Here is a 15,194-nt window from a genome sequence, read left to right as displayed (position 1 = left end):
ATCTGCACGGGTACGGGTAACCCGCGTGGGTCACGGGTACGGGTACTACTGGGGTATGGGTACGGGTCGGGATTCTAAGACCCGCACTCTTACCTATACCCCAGCTATACCCGTGCCTTCCATAAACGCGATACTTCCCGTGTGCATGCTACAACCGGCACCACCACCAAGCACTCACCTGCTAACACACCACCACCAGCATCCTCGCGTTCAGCAGCACTCGCTGCACCCCCCATGCCAATTCTTCCGGCACCCGTTCTAACGCCACTAAGCACATCAACAGATGCCCTCAGCCAGCAACCACCACCACCATTCACATGTTCCTCGACGCCAGCACCACCACCACCATCGCTAGCAGCTCCCTTCCAACAGCAACAACCACCTCCATCCAGGACGCCACCAGCAGCTCCCACCTCGTGCTACCAACCGCCAGCATCGAGCGTCTGCGCCCAGAGCATGCCAGCGAATGCTGGCATGGCTCGGACACATACGGAGGATACGAGGACGAGGAAAGAAGGGAAAGAGAAGGAAGTGAGAAGGAAAAGAGGAGGAACGAGAGGAGGAACGAGAGGAGGAAGGAAGGATCTTGTCAGTAAGTCGCTGTCCTGACTCTGCCCCCATTTTCTGCAATGAGGACGCGACACCCGACACGTCACACTCTCACGCCACCACACCACCATCTCCCATTTTGACACGCTCACCTTCGACTTCGATCGTACACGACACCACCTGCCACAACATCAGCGTCTATTTCGACGCATCTGTCATTCGCGCTGTGCCTCCACTCCTCCTTGTGCCATCCACATATGTTCGAGTCACGTCAGCATTCGCTGACGTGTGCTGGACATATGTGCTAAGCACTGGCAGATCTATGACCCGCGGGTACACCCTTGATGGGTTGTACCCCGGGTCCTTACTTCGCTACCCACTGTGCAACCCGTACCCTTGCTGCAGGTGTGGGTTTACCTCGGGGTGCGGGTGTGGGTTGACCTGCCGACACCCGGGGGTTCACCCATGCGGATCCCTAGCCGCAATATCGTCAAGACATGATGTACACACATCATCCCACACCCTATGCGGCTCGGCCTGAAGCTCATGAAGGCAGAGCTGGAGGGTACCGTGAAGGCAGTGGACCATCTGGAGCCTCAGAAGCCTCTTACCAGGACTCGAGGAGCTATCGCAACGATACTCGGCCCATGTACCCCCAAGATGCTGTCTCTCGTCAAGAGTCTCGTTACCCAATCTACGCTGACAATGCTCTTAACTTACTCTACTCGTCATCTCCAGCTCCTTCTGAAGACGGCTACATGAGTGGGGCTCCATATTGATTGTGGGTACATCAACAGCACCATAATTCGTCTTGCGCATCTTTGTCATCTTGCTTCTTGCCTAAAGATATTAACGCACGTATCTATTCACATTCCTGGTGCCATCCTTACTTTTGATCCTGTGTGCTCGATGTTTCTGCATCTCACTCGTGCTTGCTTTGATTGGTAGTACTTAACTGCCTTCGATGATAGTTTACATTTGTATTTCCTATTCTGATAAATCAGAAGTGTCCGGTTGAACAAACATACTTCAGAAGTTCGCGAGGCGATCAGGATAAAAATGAATTGTTCAAGAAAAAAGCTGCTTGAGTCAAGTGATTGTAGTTACAGGGACACTCGAACTCTCCTCCCGCGCCACCTCGTCGACGAAAACTCCATGTTTTCGTCGAGGTACCAGTTCCCCCATCCTCCTGGAGATTGCATGCAACAAGGCAACGCTCGAAGGAGGCATCATCGAGGACAACGCAGAATTACAATGGTATGTTGCAGAGTATGTATCAGTAATGTCCGTGTCCGTGAGCCCCCTGAGCCTTGCAACCCTCGCAGACCCTCCATTCGACTCTTGCAGACCTCTGGGCTCCTCCTCGCTGGAGGTTCTACGAAATGCACTACGGTCCTAAACAGGATCTGAGGGGAGGCCTCCCTGTGGAGGTAGGCTTTCAGGCAGATTACTACCTACAACGAAACCCACCCTGACAGGCTCTCGGTACCTTTTCCAAGTGGTGCCAAGGGTGCTCTATCCCGCCTGGATGTTGATGTTTATATGATCTATGGTATATGTTCCCCCGAAATGATAAGCCACCCTCCTTCGTTCTATTTTATTGTGATGCGAGAGTCTTCAATGCTTCCTGTATCTTCGCCTCCTCCTGCGCCCATAAAGGCACAGGGATCCTGTATGTATCTCCGACCCGGGCATATGAAATATCGCCCACACGCGCGACGGGCTTGAATTTTGTGAGGTCGACGGCACCTCTGCTTGTGAGCATGTCTTTGCATACGTGGAAGTATTTAACGTGCGCGAGGATGAGCGTGCTGTTGTGCTCGCCTGTCACCGGGTGCGTGATGTCTATCGATTGGTAGAGCTATTGAGAGGTGAGGATGTCAGAAAACGAGCGGGCTCGGCGTGAAATGAGATTACCTCGCATTCCATGCTAAAAGCGCTTTCCTTGACGCGCGAGACTCTTATTTGCACCTGAACCCGTGATTGTTAGTCCATATATCGAATGATGAAGGTCCACACGTACGCATTTCTCCCTTGTCAGACCGCTGAGAGCCCACTCGTCGAACTCGGGAGGAGCATCTACGGCAGTCGCATTTGCATTCTCGACGAATGCCTCGCTGATGATGTTCACGGTAGATCCTTGGCCGTTCTTCAGGTTCGCGGTCGTATCTTTGAGGCTGCCCGTAGCATTGTGGTTTATCGCGAATGAGATGACAGGCGGGTAGTTCGTGACCTATGGGAAGAGGGGTTATTAGACCATTAAAGGGACGCGTTGATTGTCGCATTGCTCACTGTGTTGATCCAACTGGTGGATGCAAGCCAGGTAAGCATGCAGAACGTGTCAGATTATGGAAGTATGTCTTACCTGAAGGGTGCCAGGTTCTCTATGCCATCCTCGCTGATCGTGGATACGAGTGACATTGGGCGTGGTAGAATGCCTGAATTCAAGAGCTTGTTGAGATTGCTGTCGATCACGGTCACGATCTCGGCTGATAAACAGGTGGAGGAGTACGTACGTCTTGTCCATTTCTGCTGTGCTATAGACGTTCCAGCCTGCAGATTCGCCTGCAAGCCAGTCTTTTCCGGCAGGAGTGACATCGACTTTCTAGCCATATGTCCAGGATGGATTGGGTGATTGGGTGGTGGTGGAGTAGGAGGTGGTATCGAATGGAGGGATGTACATGGTTGGTGGATTGGCTGGATGAAGACAGCAAGACTCACCCTGTATTTATAGTTACATGGTCGCAAATATCGAGGCCAGTCTTCACGCATACGAGGTCGAAGCGCTGATAACGCATGATGATGACTGCTTGGCTTACAATGCTATCTCATAAGGACGCAAGTTGGGGATCGGACGATGCGTAGAGTTGGCGCTTGCGGGTGGTAGATGAACGCATAGAACCGTGTCGAGACTCGAGTCCGTGATCGCATTTTGAAGTCAGCCACAGTGCTCGATATGTCAGAACTTACAAATGGATCAGGTGCTCCCACGTAACTCTACTAATAAGAGGTGATAGACCGGTCCACACCACTAAGACGAGGGTTAGGACCTTGCCCCAAGGCAACATAATGGGTTACCCATTGTGTAAGTGTCTTTCATCGCCTCTATTGGCTGTAATGTACTGATTGGAAAAACGAGCTGTCAAACGGTTGAGAAATTGTGTGAGAACGTGCTTGGGCACAGCGCTGACGGTCGGATGTTGCCGTCCCTGTAGTTTATCTGAGGCAGCCGATGCAGGCACCCTGTATTCCCGTGCATATTCACCCATCCCCACACGAAGGAAAGGGTAATGCAGTTGATAAAAATGCAATGCTGAGAGCTGTGCGGATGTGGTTCTGGGGTGAAATCATGCATTACCTTTGTTTTTAGTGTCGTTGGCTTTCGTCATCCGTCAGCAAATTCAAGTTTGCTCTATATTTATCATGCAACATGGGAAGAGGCCTGCCACCTGCCAAATAGAGGTTGAATGTCAGGCGAGTCCGTTGTTGTGCACACAAGGATCTTGGAAGTCTGTTGGATGGAGAATTGATATTGTAGTAAGCTATATACATGCGTTCGAAGGAGTAACGTGGTGATAGGCTGGAGTAGCTGCTAGATACGAAAACAGCGGTATTCATGCAGGATAGGCAGTGAGATTCGAGCGCTGGAAAGACTGCTGGACTTGATGGGATGGGATAGATTCTGGAAGCTGCGAAGACAAGAGTCGGACGCATGTAGGCACTGCAGATGTGCATACTGTCGAGGACAGCTGGTACTATGACTGTACTAGGGTGGGTGCGTTACGGTGATGGAGGCGTGGGCACTAACAGCCTTAGATGTCCTGGGCGTCTATTGAAATGAGGCAAGCAGCGAAGCACCATAAAACACACCATACGCCCTCTGCAGCTTAGAGAAAGACATAATCCCTCCAAAGTTTAGCATCGTCGGTATTACATACCATCGACATCCAGTAAAATGTCGGAGCCCATTACAATCACCACTCCCCTGCGATTGTTCAAAGGCCATGAAGAATGCATAACTGCAGTCACAGTGTTCCCTGATAAACGTCGGATGGTTACGGGCTCGAACGACAGGACGCTTCATCTGTGGGACTTGAAGACAGGTGTTGCGTTGAAGAAGATGGAAGGGCATCGCAATTTGGTGTGGAGATTGGCGGTATCACGAGATGGGCAATTGATAGCAAGCGGTGATAATGGTGGAGATGTCATCGTCTGGCACGGAGAAACTGGCGAATCACTCACCAAAATAAAAGCACACTCCGGTTCTATCACCTCGCTGGATTTTTCTCCCGATGGAACAGTGCTGGCGACTGGTTCATTTTGGGGAAAAATGACGTACCTGTGGAATACCACAGCCTGGCACCTGCAAGGAAATCCAATCGAGTGTGGTATTTTTCTCTATTGCGTACGGTATTCACCGTCTGGAGAACTTCTTGCCATCGCGACAAAACACGATATTCAAATTTACAATTCAGGCACAAGGAAGTGCGTCACATCATTCAAGGCTCACACAACATTGAACTTGTCACTCGCATGGACACCCGATGGCACACGCCTTCTCACAGGCGGCTATGGGGATGATCCTACTATACGCGAATGGGATACAACACCCTGGAAGCAGGTCGGTGATCCTTGGACGGGCCACACTGACCAAATCAATGCCATTGCCATTAATCCTGCTGGTACACTCGTCGCATCCGCATCTAGTGACTACCATGTTCGTCTCTGGCAGCTCTCAGATCGACGAACCATTGCCGTCTTCAAGCACTCAATCGCCAATTCATGCGTCACTTTCTCCGTGAACGGCAATCACATCTTCAGTGGAGGTTACGATAAGATGATCTCAGAGTGGACAGTACCTCAGGGTATACATTCAAAGGCACGTTTCCGTCTCTGAATCATATACCACAAATCGAGCATGCTTCTTGTAGACTATTGCCACCACAACAGTCCGCGATACATGCATAGATCGAGACTTATCTACTGACGAAGAACTCCTCATGCAAGATATCAATACCGACGCGAACAACCATATTCCCTACGTCCATCGCTCAAAGGCATCCAAGTTGGACGATGCTCCCGAAGCTCAGATACGAGGTAAGCCATGGAACATTACTACCTCGTCTCGAAATGCCTATCTTGTTCTGCAGATCTGCGTCAGCAGTACGTCTGTCCATCGGAAGCAGAAGACGCTATTCGAGGAGCGGTTTCAATTGAGCTCAGCAACGCCCCCCTTCGTCTGCTCAACACCTCTACGGGGATTCTGTGCGACCGAGCAGCACAGCTGAACTCCTTCAAAACAAGTCCAGAGTACAAGGAGCTTTTGTCATCCATAACAAAGCGTTCGGATCTCGACATGGAACGCATCAAGGAGGTGGTGGCGATGTACTTCCGTTGCGTTTTGCTATCACACAGGTGGGAAGAGACGGAGGTGCTGCTGCACCACATCCAAAATAAAGATGTGCGCAAGTTGAAGGGACTTGGTGGCATCACGAAACTGCTGTCGTTCTGCAAAGTCGCTCGTGATGCGGGGTATCTCTGGGCGTGGATGGATACATGCTGCATCGATAAGAGCAACAACGCCGAGCTTGGAGAATCGGTCCAATCCATGTTCGTCTGGTATCGTCACTCGGCCCTCACCATCGTCTACCTATCCGATGTCCCTCCTTCGTCCCAACCCGGTGCACTAGCAAGCAGTGTTTGGAACGAGCGGGGATGGACCTTTCAAGAATTTGTCGCTCCGAAAGTCGTTAGATTTTATCACAAGGATTGGTCGTTGTATCTCAACGATCGCTCTCTCAACCACAAAGAGTCCCCAGCAATAATGAAGGAGTTGGAGAGTGCGACGGGAATAGATGCACAGGCCCTGATCTCCTTCCGTCCAGGGATGAGAGACGCTAGACAGAAACTGCAATGGGCATCGAAGCGCGTCACCACTGTGCAGGAAGACACCGCGTACTCGTTATTTGGTATCTTCGACGTCCACCTACCTGTCATCTATGGGGAGAGGAAGCAGAGCGCGCTCGGCCGGCTCCTGCAGGATATCGTGTCTCGGTCTGGCGACATCACTTCCTTGGACTGGGTCGGACAATCATCCGAGTTCAACAGTTGCCTTCCAGCCGACATCATCTCCTATGCAACCCCGCCATACTCCCTACCATCATTGTCTGAAGATGAGATTCAGACAGCGGTCTCTTCGTTGCGAAATATTGTGCTTGTGGATTTAGCTTCGAAGTTGTATAATCTACTCAAGAACACGAATGCTCCCCTCTTTGCAAACTGCAGACTGCGTCTTCCTTGCATCGCATTCCGTGTCACGGAAGTCAAACGGAAGCGGGGTCATACTGCCCATTTCACGTATGGAGTGAAAGCAGAGGGGCTTCGAGACTTGCTGATCACCACGGACGAGACCCTAATTCAATTCTCGCGCACAAGGCCCACTCAGCAGACGTTCTTCCTTGTCCGTCCATGGGACCGTCGTCTCCTCGGGCTGCCTGATTTTTCAGAGCAGCCTACCTTTGCAGACGAAGGGGAAAGCGTAGGGGATTGGTCCGAGTCTGGATCAGACGACACTGACGAGCGGTCCAGCAACTCACCTGGAGAAGAGAAGTTGTCAGTTGACTCGGATGTTCACTTACGATCATTGCGTTTGATGGTGCACCTTGGGCAGGCTTTCAGCGCACTTTTGGTAGCGGAGCAACGCGTTGGAGAATACAAGAGGGTCGCATCGGACCAATATATCATTGCGCAGGTGAAAGACCCGGCTTCGATTGACATTATGAACATCGAGACCCTAGACATATTGTAGCTGAATGGTTTTTTTACAACACATCGACGATCACATTATCATAGCTTCATATATCATACATACCCCGCAAATGACCCTCGCGAATACAAGATTTCAAAATTTGACATGCAGAAGCACCATGTGCTCTCGAGGTGGTTGCAGAGGACGATATCGTGTGTCTGCATTAGTAGAGTAGAGTCAACATGTGCGCTTGGACCGTGTTGAGTAACACATCCGGTTGTTTGGATTCGTGGCTATTCCAAAATGAAAGCACCCAAGTACATAGTTCGTTTACAATGGAGTATACACGATTATTCGTATGCGGTGGCAGGCTGTAATCTAGTGTAGTAACTCGGCGCATTCTTGGTGCATAGGTCAGGCTTGGGTTATCAATTAGATATTACTGTCTGGATTCTGCCGCAATCGCAAGACGCTCACCGGGTAGCCAACATCGAACGCACTTCAATGCAGCGGGCATCACTATCACACTGGACTGGATTTCCTTGCAACGGAAATTCATTCGAGTGTAGTAGTGGCGTCAGCCATGTCTCCTTTACTCCACAGCTTCGTACTTCGATCCAATGAACAAGCAACCATGGGAATTATACTTACTAGGGGATACCTACACTCCGCAGCGGTCCGAGTGCCTGATGCCCTAGGCGTCTAATATGCAGATTGAGGCTGTGAAGAAGCAAAAAGGCCCGGCACCTCTTGGATCAAGACACTCACAAGCTCTCCAGCAAATCGTGCTCCACATCGTCCACCTGGAGCAGAATGGCGGAAGAAGAACATCCTGCTATCCGAATCACCACGACTAGTCAAATATTTAGAGGCCATAGACATAGTGTATTTACAGTTGCAGAATTCCCCGATGGACGCCGTATGGTGACGGCCTCGTATGACAAGACCCTTCGACTATGGGACTTGGAAAACGGTGTCGTATTGAAGATAACTGAGGGGCATCACTGGGGCATACGAGTAGCTGCAGTATCGAGAGACGGGCAATTCATAGCAAGCGATAATTTTGGCGGGGAGCTCATAGCCTGGAACAGGGATGGCGAATTTCTCACCCAGCCCATCTGAGTCAAAGTCCACTCCTACAAGATTTTCTCGCTTGACTTTTCTCCAGACAGCACATTTCCGGCAAGTGGCTTTCGATGGACCACACAGTAGAGCTCTGGAACACAAAAACATGGTGGGTGGAGGGAAATCCAATAGGCAGAGACCTGGATGTAGCGTAGGTAAGCAAGGTATACCACAAAAATGGTAAGGCACCGAGGGGTAGGGGCTAGGTGTAGTGTAGGTTAGTAGGCAAGGTACATATCAAAGAAGCAGCGAGAACGATACGCGTATGCCAGCGGACTAGTCTCGTGAACTAGCCGCGAAGGGAATGGGCGTTTGGAAGAACTTGCACTTTCAAACTCCGCATATACCAAAAACGGTACCGTGTTGTGCTTCTAAGAAGATGAACACGTCGCGTCTCCAGACGCCTTGTCATACATTCCCTTCTCAACGCGCGTGTGGTACAATGCCAGCGGGGAAGCAATGCACAGTGATGCACAAGTGATGCATCACCTTCCCAACTAGGCTCGTGACCAGCCTGGCGTATACTACCACGGATACTCGAGTGGTGACTACGTCAATACATTCTCACCATCTCAAATTGACACATAGTCAGACTGGTTACGAGTCTACTTCCCCACTGGGATAAGGCTAATGCATGACTGCGCCCTAGCAATGTTAATGCATCACAATAATCTGCTAGTAAGCATCTTTTTATGCACAAGAATGATATTATAGCCTGACTTACACTCTAGACCTACCTGAACATACTAACGTCTACCCCACCTTCCATGTTTCAGAGCTGAAACGGCAGGTGCCGAACAATGCGGAACTCTTTCCTTCACGGGAACTTCGACATCCAGGACCGGTGGTAACAACGACTGGAACGGAGGAGTGGGAGATGGAGCAGACGATCAAAAAAAAAGACGTGGACGCGGCTGCCAACACCTCATCCGCTGCCGCGGATACGGCCCGGAAGCTGACGTATGGGTCCCGGGACAAGACTCGGAGCTCGAAGGAACAAGCGTACTACAAAAGTACACCACAACACAGAAGGAACCTGATCAAGACGCAAACAGACCTCAGCAAAGCAGACACCTCACAACGCAGAAAAAGCCAGACGAAGACATAGACGTACTACGAGAACACATCGCAGCACAGAAGAGGTCTGATGAAGACATAGACACACCGCAAGGACGCACCGAAATACAGAAGAGGTCTGATGAAAACACAAGCACAAACTTTCCCCATATATAAATGTTGCTTTCGTATTACTCTACGCCAGACTCGGGTCTCCTACCAACCCTCACGTACTCATCAATATAATACTCAAGAAATCCAGTCTCGTCCAGTTGTCTCCGCTTGATTCGTTTAGTGTTCCTTGTCGTCTCTCCGGCAAGGTTCCAGTCAGCGGCCGTACAAAATCCAGACACATACGGGGGAGCTTCAGTTACTTATTCGGTTCAACTGATGGCCCCAACAGTAGGACTTGCACTCGCCATCGCATCGCTTGTATCTTTCGTGGTAGTGCAATCGTTGCAAAAGAAGAGAGACACTAAGGGGCATCCCTTACCCCCTGGTCCTCCACCTCTCCCTTTTGTTGGAAATGTGATCGGAATCGATCCAGATCATCCATGGTTCGCATACTCAAGATGGGGAACCGAGTATGGTGCGTAGAGCCACCCACATGTGAATCTGGATGTGCTGAATTGCGACACAGGGGAAATCGTTTACTCCCGACTCTTTAGTCAGGATATCGTGATCATCAACTCCGAAAGAGTTGCGCATGACTTGCTCGACCGTCGTTCACACAACTATTCCACAAGACCCCCAGGGCTTGTGCATGTTCTTAATTTGTGAGGCCCTTCTATCGTTTGATGTACCCATTGTTAAACGAGTCCCAGTTTTAGTCATGACTACTCCACTACCTTTCTACCCTACTCAGACAAGTTGAAACTTCGTTAGTATATCATCCCTTCGAGCTCTCTTATCGCACTTATCATGTCTTTACAGACAGGCGAATCTTCCATCAAGCATTCCATTTAAAAGCAGTGTCATCCTTCCGTCCGATTCAAATGCGCAATACTCGCATTTTGATGCTAAACCTACTAGCCTCTCCGGAGGTGTATGGAACCCATTTTAACACGTTAGTAATCTCTCCTTTCATGTGTTGCGTGGCTGAACCATACTTTCTACGCAGCTTCAGCACGTCTATCATCATGTCAATCATGTATGATTATGCTATAGCGCCCGCTAATGATCCCTTCCTTGCGCTTGTTGATCGCTCACTTGAGATAGATATAAAATTATTCAGGCCCGAGGTCGCAGCTGTTGTAACACAGTTCCCCATATGTGCGTATAACTTCGATCAGCCGTAGTTCTATTCTAATGCACTCACAGTGGAAAAACTTCCTCCTTGGCTCCCTGGAGCGAGCTTCGTAAGGGATGCTATATTCCAGAGAACCCTCGTTCCAATGATTGTGGACATGCCCTTTGAACATGTGAAGAACAACATGGCAAGTTCCAAGTGCCTTTTGATCCGAGTATTATTTAAATGAGGCTCATGATCCTCAGGCTGCGGGGACGGCTGCACCATCCGTGGTGTCGAATGCATTGAGACGTATACCAGTCAAAACAAAAGATGAAGGGGAGGCCGCTGTTCTTGAGAAAGGGATTAAGGAATCCAGTGCAACTGCTTATGCTGGTTCGTGACAAATATGCAATGGTCATTATATTTATAACAAATCTTCACTCATTTTATCCGTGCTCCTAGCCGCCTCAGGATCTGTATGCTTTGACGCGATTCCTATTTTATTTATATACTGACCAAAGGCCCAGACGATGTCCGCTTTATGCGTCTTCCTACTCGCGATGGTTCTATATCCCGAGGTGCAGACACGTGCGCAAGCAGAGATTGATTCCGTCATTGGGGAAACACTCGAAAGATTGCCCGACTGGGATGATCGCGCGTCTATGCCCTACATCAATGCCGTCATACTGGAGACGCTAAGGTGGTTCCCTGTCGCCCCTCTGGGTCAGCACTCTTGACTCGTCGAACTCCGGTTAGCATGGTCACTGACTGTGGATTTAGGCGTTGCACATGCCGCGGTAAATGAGGACATCTACGAAGGCTACTATATTCCAAAAGGTCAGTCTATGGACTGAGAGCCCTATCCGTCTTCTAAAACTGTTTCTTAAGGGGCTACTATAATACCCAACGCATGGTGATTCATCATATCAAGCGAACAAAGATCAAACATTAATCATTTCTTCTTATGCAAGGTTTATGGCGCGCAATCCAGATAAATTTCCTAACCCAACGAGGTTCATACCCGAGCGTCACATGTCAAAAGTCGCCGTCGAAAAGCCTTCAACCGGCCCTGATGATATTTCCTTTGTTTTTGGATTTGGAAGGCGTGTTTGGTACGAAGTCTGGAGTTTTGCGAATAGACGGGTTTGCCTCACCTTTCAGCAGTGTTGGACGACATGTCGTCGATGGTTCTTTATTCGCCGCAATTGTGAATATTCTAGCTGTTTTCCGGTTGGATCGTGCGCCAGGATGGAATGTCGGGCCTGATGCTGAAGGAGTGGAATGGACCGGAGGCCTAACGACGTGAGTCATCCTCGGGGATCCCAGTATTTTATCTAAGCCAGCCGATGCAGGCACCCTGTATTCCCGTGCATATTCACTCCTCGCCACACGAAGGAAAGGGTATCGCAGTTGATGAAAATGCAATGCTAAGAGTTGTGTGGATGTGGTTCTGGGGGTGAAATCATGTATTACCAGTGTCGTTGGCCGTCAGCGTATTCAAGTTTGCTCCAGATTTATCATGCGGCTCACGATCCTATTTTGTCATTCAGCACGTGTGGATTGCGACAACTGAGTCAAATTTGAAGTTCATCGGAAATTCAGAATAACTACCATGATGCCAGCATGCATCATGCATCAAGCTTTACCCTCGCCCGCTGTCATTGCTCCAACGAGTAGGTCAGTCAAATTCATTAATCCCATAAGTCTCTTATTGCTATTCGTCAGACCATACCTGGGAATGTGCTTCTGGCAGATGGAAGCTGGTGTCCACCTAATGATTACTGCTATGACAACGCCCGAAGGCTCTACCCCTACTGACCAAGCTACGCAAATGGTGACAAATACCAGCCTGCACCCCCCCATTGGAGGGTACCCCACTCCAGTGCGTCAAGGCTGCTTTCCACGTGACCGCGTCAATCGAAGCGCTTAGCGCTTCTCTCTATCTGGTTTGCTGCAAGGGTAAACTGATATTTGGCTCGTTGCTCGTCCCAGTGGGACTATTGTGAGATAAATGTTTTCACTATCCTTGCTCCTAATCCGACCTGGGTTGATTGGTATGGCTTATCTGCACAAGCCAAGATCGATATCCATCCATCATCAGTACTGCTATCTTTGGATCAATGTCAACTTTGTGGGTGTGTCCCCTTCGCGGCGTACACGACTAACCTGTTTTAAGCCTCCTCGTTCAACTATACCTCATATATGCATCCTGCGCTGCCACCGCAACCGCAACTGCTGGTGCTTCTTGATATCACCAGCGTTTCCTGAACACACTATAGCAAAGAGTGCTTTGACCCATTGATTTTATTATTTTCTTTCTTCGATGGTCACGACGGACTCGTAGTAGGTGTGCTTTTTCTGACAGGACGTTTGAGAACAGGCGAGGTTCGGGCCAGATGATATAATTATTCCAAGGACTGTATGGATGTATCGTTGATGTTGTAACGAAGCCCGCAAGGCGCCAGACAGAAAAACCACTTGTCCCCAACGTCAGGGAAGCCTTTCCGTGGAAACTTGGAAAATATTGGAATGGTTAGCGCTAACCTGATCCTTACTACTGCGCCTCTGCATCAACGGTATTATATTTTTCGACGCAGGGAATCACTGACTTCGTTAAGGTACATACTCTTGGTCAGTTGAGACAAAATGATAGCACCCAGAAAAGGCATTCTCATACGAGAGGCAGTTTAGGCAATCTGAGCACGCGAGACCATGAACACGATGAAATAAAAGCGTACGGGAGAAGCTGTTGACAGGGGACGACATTCACCACATCTTTCCCCCGTCAAAGCCTCCATCCGCGCCAATATCGGTTGCAGAAGTCTTCGCATCTAAGAACAACTCATTCATCTCCCCAATATCCTCCACTTCTATCGGACTTCTCCCGGAAAGACCAGCGAGAATTGAAGCTGGAGTAAGAAGTTGCAGAGCATATCTGTAAACGCAGTCATGAGAGGTGTACTGTCAATTGAGGTGTCTCATACCGCATTGATCCTCGTTCACCCTCCTCTGCTATTCGCTCCAAGACCCCAGAACCCAATTTAAGACCTTCTACGTTCGCACGCAACTGTACCACCTTGCCGATCTGCTCGCGATTATACCCGTAAGTCTTCACAATAAGGCACCTTGACAAGCCAAATCAGTCGAAAATCTGCTATGAGGTTTGCAGACTAACCGATCCAACAAATCTACAGGGACACCATGAGGTGAGACGATGTCGGTCGTCCCTCGTACTAGCGCATTTCCACGATTGGTGGCAAGTATTACAGTAGGTGCTACAGGCGATTCGAGGAGGGCATTGAGATAGGTGAAGCACTCGATATCCAGCATATGCACCTAGGGAGAATGTTTAGCCTCATTCCTACAGAACCGTGAGAAGACAGATACCTCATCAATGAAAACTACGCCCGGAACAACCTCGGCAACGCCCTGGTCTACGTAGCCTTTGACCACCTTGTTGACTTCTCTTCGAAGTTTGTCTGTCACCTCCGTCCTTCCGCTTATGGACGTCGCCTTTCGGTAATGGCACGTATGTTTCAGATTCGAGATCGTAGGAGGCATATGCATCGGATCGTCCAACTCTCTGCATAAAAAGAAATCAACTTGTGCATGCTTGATTAAACAATACTGTCACACCTTGACTGCACTGATGTTGGCTTCTACATAGATAACATCACCAACGACAATTTTTTCCTTCAGGATTGCTTCATAGATGGTGGGATCCAGTCGTAGCTGCTTGGTACCTTTGACGGTTTTAAGACCAACAATAACATGCGAGACTGTCTTTCCATATCCGCTCAATGAGTTCTCAGATTCTGCGGGCGTAAGTTCGGTAACCTCTCCTTCGTAAACGTCCTTGGTTTCTTTTATCCGCAGACCTGTCGGAAAAGAATGTATTGAGTCCGAATTCGTAGATCCGAGGCAGGACATAGGCAATGCCATCTGCAGCACAACATAAAATACGTATTCACGAGACCCCGGAGGGATGCATTTGGAGGAGGGACAAATGTAGTGGGGAGCTTGGGGTAAGGGCCATTCGGGGGTTAGGACAGAACGAGTGTAGCGCAAGAGGCAGACCAGGCAAGGGGACAAGAGTCAGGGGTCTGGGGTGTCCGGGGTCCAGAGGATAGCACAAGCGCACAGTTGTTCGTAGAGTCTAGACCACATCATGGCAGCATCAGCATCACTTCCTTCTTCACAGAACAAGGCTGGCGGGTTCACTGGCTGAATTCGTCAATTGGTTTTATCCCGAACCCCATTTGCCCCGCATGTGGCCTTAGGCGACTTATTAAAGAAGCAGCGAGAACAATGCGCGTGTGGTACAATGCCAGCGGAGAAGCAAATTGGCAATGCACAGTGATGCACAACTTCACACAAGTGATGGTATCACCTTCCCCACTGGGATAAGGCTAATGCATGACTGCGCCCTAGCAATGTTAATGCATCACAATGATCTGCTAGTTAGCATCTTTTATGACATTATAG

General features: G+C 49.5%; 6 protein-coding genes across 6 annotated transcripts; 4 read left to right on the top strand and 2 right to left on the bottom strand.

The window, feature by feature from the left end:
* Positions 1–2,047: 2,047 nt before the first annotated feature.
* On the bottom strand, positions 2,048–3,472 carry F5147DRAFT_423051 (uncharacterized protein). Its single transcript, XM_041429756.1, has 7 exons — positions 3,271–3,472; positions 3,066–3,154; positions 2,915–3,013; positions 2,842–2,854; positions 2,573–2,782; positions 2,467–2,520; positions 2,048–2,410 (listed from the first exon to the last, which is right to left on the bottom strand). Exons 1-7 carry the CDS (start codon positions 3,319–3,321, stop codon positions 2,147–2,149), a joined length of 780 nt encoding a protein of 259 aa, XP_041287160.1. The 5' UTR covers positions 3,322–3,472; the 3' UTR covers positions 2,048–2,146.
* Positions 3,473–4,504: 1,032 nt separating this feature from the next.
* Positions 4,505–7,468, top strand: F5147DRAFT_840506 (WD40-repeat-containing domain protein; the record flags this gene model as incomplete). Its single annotated transcript, XM_041444296.1, has 3 exons — positions 4,505–5,404; positions 5,481–5,646; positions 5,700–7,468. 3 exons carry the CDS (start codon positions 4,505–4,507, stop codon positions 7,355–7,357), a joined length of 2,724 nt encoding a protein of 907 aa, XP_041287159.1. The 3' UTR covers positions 7,358–7,468.
* Positions 7,469–9,137: 1,669 nt separating this feature from the next.
* On the top strand, positions 9,138–9,296 carry F5147DRAFT_547272 (uncharacterized protein; the record flags this gene model as incomplete). Its single annotated transcript, XM_041430341.1, has 1 exon — positions 9,138–9,296. A coding segment is annotated over one exon (159 nt), but the record flags the coding sequence as incomplete, so codon positions are not given.
* Positions 9,297–9,699: 403 nt separating this feature from the next.
* F5147DRAFT_422896 (cytochrome P450) lies at positions 9,700–12,488 on the top strand. Its single transcript, XM_041429755.1, has 16 exons — positions 9,700–10,067; positions 10,119–10,254; positions 10,303–10,358; positions 10,412–10,544; positions 10,599–10,750; positions 10,799–10,914; positions 10,973–11,102; positions 11,172–11,185; positions 11,237–11,432; positions 11,490–11,546; positions 11,598–11,622; positions 11,681–11,821; positions 11,874–12,011; positions 12,062–12,196; positions 12,260–12,382; positions 12,435–12,488. Exons 1-14 carry the CDS (start codon positions 9,869–9,871, stop codon positions 12,138–12,140), a joined length of 1,572 nt encoding a protein of 523 aa, XP_041287157.1. The 5' UTR covers positions 9,700–9,868; the 3' UTR covers positions 12,141–12,196; positions 12,260–12,382; positions 12,435–12,488.
* On the top strand, positions 12,360–13,210 carry F5147DRAFT_721112 (uncharacterized protein). The gene is made up of 3 exons (XM_041438859.1): positions 12,360–12,382; positions 12,435–12,840; positions 12,886–13,210. Exons 2-3 carry the CDS (start codon positions 12,721–12,723, stop codon positions 13,009–13,011), a joined length of 246 nt encoding a protein of 81 aa, XP_041287156.1. The 5' UTR covers positions 12,360–12,382; positions 12,435–12,720; the 3' UTR covers positions 13,012–13,210.
* Positions 13,211–13,475: 265 nt separating this feature from the next.
* F5147DRAFT_840504 (TIP49 C-terminus-domain-containing protein) lies at positions 13,476–14,639 on the bottom strand (the record flags this gene model as incomplete). The annotated part of the gene is made up of 6 exons (XM_041444295.1): positions 13,476–13,644; positions 13,694–13,834; positions 13,885–14,045; positions 14,097–14,143; positions 14,196–14,292; positions 14,346–14,639. The coding sequence occupies 6 exons, from the start codon at positions 14,637–14,639 to the stop codon at positions 13,476–13,478; spliced, it is 909 nt and encodes a 302-aa protein (XP_041287155.1).
* Positions 14,640–15,194: the final 555 nt, after the last annotated feature.

The sequence above is a fragment of the Suillus discolor genome (assembly GCF_016758755.1).
Source record: "Suillus discolor strain FC423 chromosome Unknown F5147scaffold_85, whole genome shotgun sequence".
Lineage (NCBI taxonomy): Eukaryota > Fungi > Basidiomycota > Agaricomycetes > Boletales > Suillaceae > Suillus > Suillus discolor.
The sequence above is the reverse complement of the archived record's forward strand: the minus strand, read 5'-3'. Positions and strand labels throughout refer to the sequence as shown.